The sequence below is a fragment of the Nanorana parkeri genome, unplaced genomic scaffold (genome assembly GCF_000935625.1).
Source record: "Nanorana parkeri isolate BGI_ZX_2015 unplaced genomic scaffold, ASM93562v1 scaffold144, whole genome shotgun sequence".
NCBI classification, from domain to species: domain Eukaryota; kingdom Metazoa; phylum Chordata; class Amphibia; order Anura; family Dicroglossidae; genus Nanorana; species Nanorana parkeri.
The window spans coordinates 181,148-185,322 of record NW_017306412.1 but is presented as its reverse complement, the minus strand read 5'-3'; the positions used below and the strand labels follow the sequence as shown (position 1 = coordinate 185,322).

The following is a 4,175-nucleotide window of genomic DNA, read 5'->3' as shown; positions in this document are numbered from 1 at the left end:
AGATTTTTGTATTCAGGCATTGCGGTTATGCACTAGTTCACCCCAATGACCTTTGTCTGTTATCTGCTGATCTGGGAACCTCTGATGGCTACCTGTTTATAATGCAGGCAAGAGATTTTTTTTATTTCACTTAAATTTGTTAGAGGGGATTGACTTTCCCTGACTTCATGGCCATACGCACTGGCATCCCATCATCCAATGACCCTGCATTAAATGCCAGTAAGGACACTGTCTAGAGACATGGCTCCTACTTTTTACCCTTTCACTGCTGGGCACTGCCTCCAATTTTTACCTTCAGGTGACCAAACCAGCTCTTCTATTTTTCACCTGTACATCACAAACTTGAAGGAACGCAAAAGAACCCAGGACCATTTCTGAAAGCTCAAAACCTACAGAATAAGGAAATGCCCCTGACTATTTTTTCTACCCCTGAGTCATTTTGAGAATGTCTATTAAAACATACACAAGCTAAAAAACGTTTCTACGGCATCTATTTAAAATCTTTGTAATGTAAACATATTTTTTGTATCTATGAATCCTTATTTGCGTAGGTATACATTATGGGGAATTTATCAAAACTGGAGCAGTTGCCCATCTCTTTAGTTTGCTCAGTTGAGATTTGCAAATGAGAGATAGAAGCTGATTGGTTGCAATGCTATTCTGCTCCAGATTTCGTCTGCTCCTGTTTTGATAAAGTCCCCCTTATGTGCGTATTGCTTAATTTTTTTTTAGATACAAAAATGTTTTAAATGTTTTCAAGTTTTACATGTTTCAAATAATTTATTTTATTTCAATTAATTAACTTTGTTAAATTAATTTGATCAAATAACGTTGACAAGTTCATTTAAAAAAACAAAAACCTTTAGATGTTTCCCCTGTGTGCCGAAGACAGAAATTGGGGCCTACTTAGTAGAACAGCACCCAGACTGGAAGAGGGAGGAGCAGCGCTCCATAACAGGCATGAGCTGACAAGAACCATACTGACAGGAGGAGAAAGCAGAGTGAACAGGAGGCTGTCTCATCGCTGTGCTGGTACTGTGGCTTTACTCATTCAGTTACAAGCTGGGGGCAAGAATAAAGCTATGGAAGCAAATCAAATGCACATGTACACAGTATGGAAAGCATTTAGTAATTGTAGGTCATTTTCTATAGTGCGTTCATATTACAGCATATGATACGATGCAACATGATGCAAAGACTTTTTAAAGAAAGTAATTAATTTTTATAAATCTATTTACTTTTACACTTAACACAGGAGCTATGGCAGAAGGAGGATGGCAACCCTACTCCTGATGTAAGAGTTCAGAATTCCAGTAAATGTGTGTAAGGTCCATTGGTATCAAGCTGCAAAACCTGTCTGTTTCCATATGTCCCATGACGCAGCACAGTCCCAGCTTCAACCCAGCTAGGGTGAGATTCCAATTCTTGTTGGCACTGAGATATGAACTGTGCATACAACTCCATGCCAAGCTCCTTGCCTGCATTTGAATGGTACTGCATGCAGCGGCCCTTTGCCTTTCCTCCAAGAGTTGCCTGAGGGACAATCAGAATGTTTCCTGGAAGTTCAATGATTGATACATGCTTCCCATTTTCCGTTTCACTCAATTTTATTTTCAGCACCGAGCTCACTGAAAAAGAGACATATCTTAAGGTTTACAAAAGAAAGAGAAAAAAAAAACACAAACATTTGTCCTACAACAAAAACTGACATGGTTCTAGGTCTTACGTACCAGAGGGAATCCCAGTTTTGCATTGGGCACGTGACTTGAAAGGTATTACCAATTTGTCCCTGACTCTGTCCACATATATGCCATGTGGGAGAATGTGCAATGTCACACGCGATCATGCATTGCATGTTGCAATGCCATTATTTCTTAATGGCACCCCAATGCACCGAGCCATCACACGTGCGTTGTATTGCACCACATGATAACCTATTACCGTGCGATGAATATGCAGCACATCAGTCAAGAAATTACTGCTTTAATAAGAGCCTAATGGCACAGGTGTTTTGCTGTTAGACAGGTTCTATGCTAACACACAAATGTCATAGTTAGGTAAATCAGATATCCTGGCAGTAGAGCAGGCCTCACTTGGTATATAAGGTGTGGAAGCTGACCTACATTATTGCCCAGTGATCTAAAAGGATCCTGCTCTTACCTATAATTACTTTACTCTTTCAGCAGCAAATAGATGTGCAGGACTGACCTGACTGCCTCTGGCATCTATGCTCATCACTGGGTACCTACACACAAATGTGGTCACATTGTGCAATTGTTCATTTTTAGCCTAGGGAAGGAAGTGGAGGAGAGGCTCTGCAGATACCTCCAGCATTGGTGATGGTGGCGGTGGGGGGACCATCGCATTCAGACATGGTTTTCCAACCCCAACAAACTCTGGCCAGAAGGTATCGGCTAATACCCCATACACATTAAAATGTATGCAAAGCCAAAATGTTTTTGTGTTTTGTGTGTTTTTAACAGCATATGGAATGGTTAAAACCTGTCAGTTTATTTTTTGTTGTCTACCTCCCATTGAGAAGATTTCCCTTCACTTCATGTCCAGGAAATGCAACAAGTGTTAGGTGTCTCCCTTGAAAGATTTCCTCTTTGTTCCTGTTCAGGTGAGATCTCAACATTTTGGATTTTCTCTCACTTTCAGTCCTTGTTAAAATGGTCATTTGGAAAAATAGGAAGTGTGAACCTTCCCAGCAGTTAGACAGTAATAAAAATAGAAACATGGAAAGTTTATTTAGAGCCATCTAGAATATTAAGCCGGTCAACAAAAAGCGCTTTCATTTTCTTTATTGGCACATAATGAAACTCCTCTTTACATACCTATTTTTGGAATTACATCTTTGGTTGATCCTTTAAAAAAGCAAAGATAGATAACCATACCCCTTTGTATCTGCAAAGAGAGAAGTAAATGCTGTTTAAACAATATTTAGCTATGCAGACTGCTTTCATTAAAAACAAAATTAGTTTTCATTTTTTGTTGTTTTAATCCGCAGCTTCAAAATAATTCATACAACAAATTCTGCAGAGTTTACACCATCACTCCCCTTTTATATATTGACATCAATGTGCATATATGTGTTTTATTGCTTGAATACACACATCTCCTAGGTCAATGGTCTTTTGACATCTTATAATATCCCAGTTGGCTGGCTAGCCTTGGGATATAAGAACAAGATTGGACATTATTGCAAATTAAGGGATGGAGAGGATAAACAACAGAATATTCTTGCTCTGCACCTATACACCTATAACCAAATAATAAAAGAGTAGGGAAAAATATTGTACTCTGCTTGCAGCCTCCACCACCCATTGTCCTTCATTGTTAGGATGCAGGCAAATCCCGCTACCTAGTGTCCTTTATTGCTAGAATGCAGGCAGCTCCCACCACCTAGTGTCCTCCGTTGCTAGAATGCAGGTAGGCTCTGCGGCCCTGTGTCCTTGATTGCTAGAACACAGGCAGCTTCCGCATTCTAGTTTTCTTCATTGCTAGAATGTAGGTAGCTTCTGCCACCTTGTGTCCTTTATTGCTAGAACGCAGACAGATCCTGCTGTCTAGTGTCCTTTATTGCAAGAACACAATCAGCTCCTACCATCTAGTGTCCATCATTGCTAGGACACAGGCAAATCCTACCATTTACTGTCTTTTATTGCTCGGATGCAGCCAGCTCCTACCGCCTAGTGTCCTTCATTGCTAGGATGCAGGCAGCTTTCTGCACCTAGTGTCCTTCATTGCTAGGATGCAGGCAGCTCCTGATGCCTTGTGTCCTTCGTTGCTAGGATGCAGGTAGCTCCATACCACCTAGTGTCCTAGCAAACAATAGAGCACATTTGTGCAGTATGCTGTCAACATGTGAACATTAGCTGTTTGTGTCCCCATTAGAGAAATTTCTAATCACTTGATATCCTGGAAATGAGTAGAAATCCCCTTAACAGGGACACCGCAATAAAGACCTGACCTATTACCCCTCTCGGTCAGGTCTTTATTGCGCTAAAACAAAGAGACATTTTGGCTGGAGTTGGGCTTAAATACATACAAAGGCTTCTTACCTCTGTCCATTCTGCCTCAGAGTCTTCATCTGGAGGTTTAACCTGCAGCTTGGCATGTAAACACTGTTGAAGGATGACACGGGCAGTTACCTCCCTGTCAACTGCTGCCAT

The 4,175-nt window shown here is 40.8% G+C and overlaps 1 protein-coding gene across 1 annotated transcript; it reads right to left on the bottom strand.

Moving 5' to 3' along the window:
* Nucleotides 1–1,302: 1,302 nt before the first annotated feature.
* On the bottom strand, nucleotides 1,303–4,175 carry DTD2 (D-tyrosyl-tRNA deacylase 2 (putative)). Its single transcript, XM_018554159.1, has 3 exons — nucleotides 4,065–4,175; nucleotides 2,838–2,907; nucleotides 1,303–1,628 (listed from the first exon to the last, which is right to left on the bottom strand). Exons 1-3 carry the CDS (start codon nucleotides 4,173–4,175, stop codon nucleotides 1,303–1,305), a joined length of 507 nt encoding a protein of 168 aa, XP_018409661.1.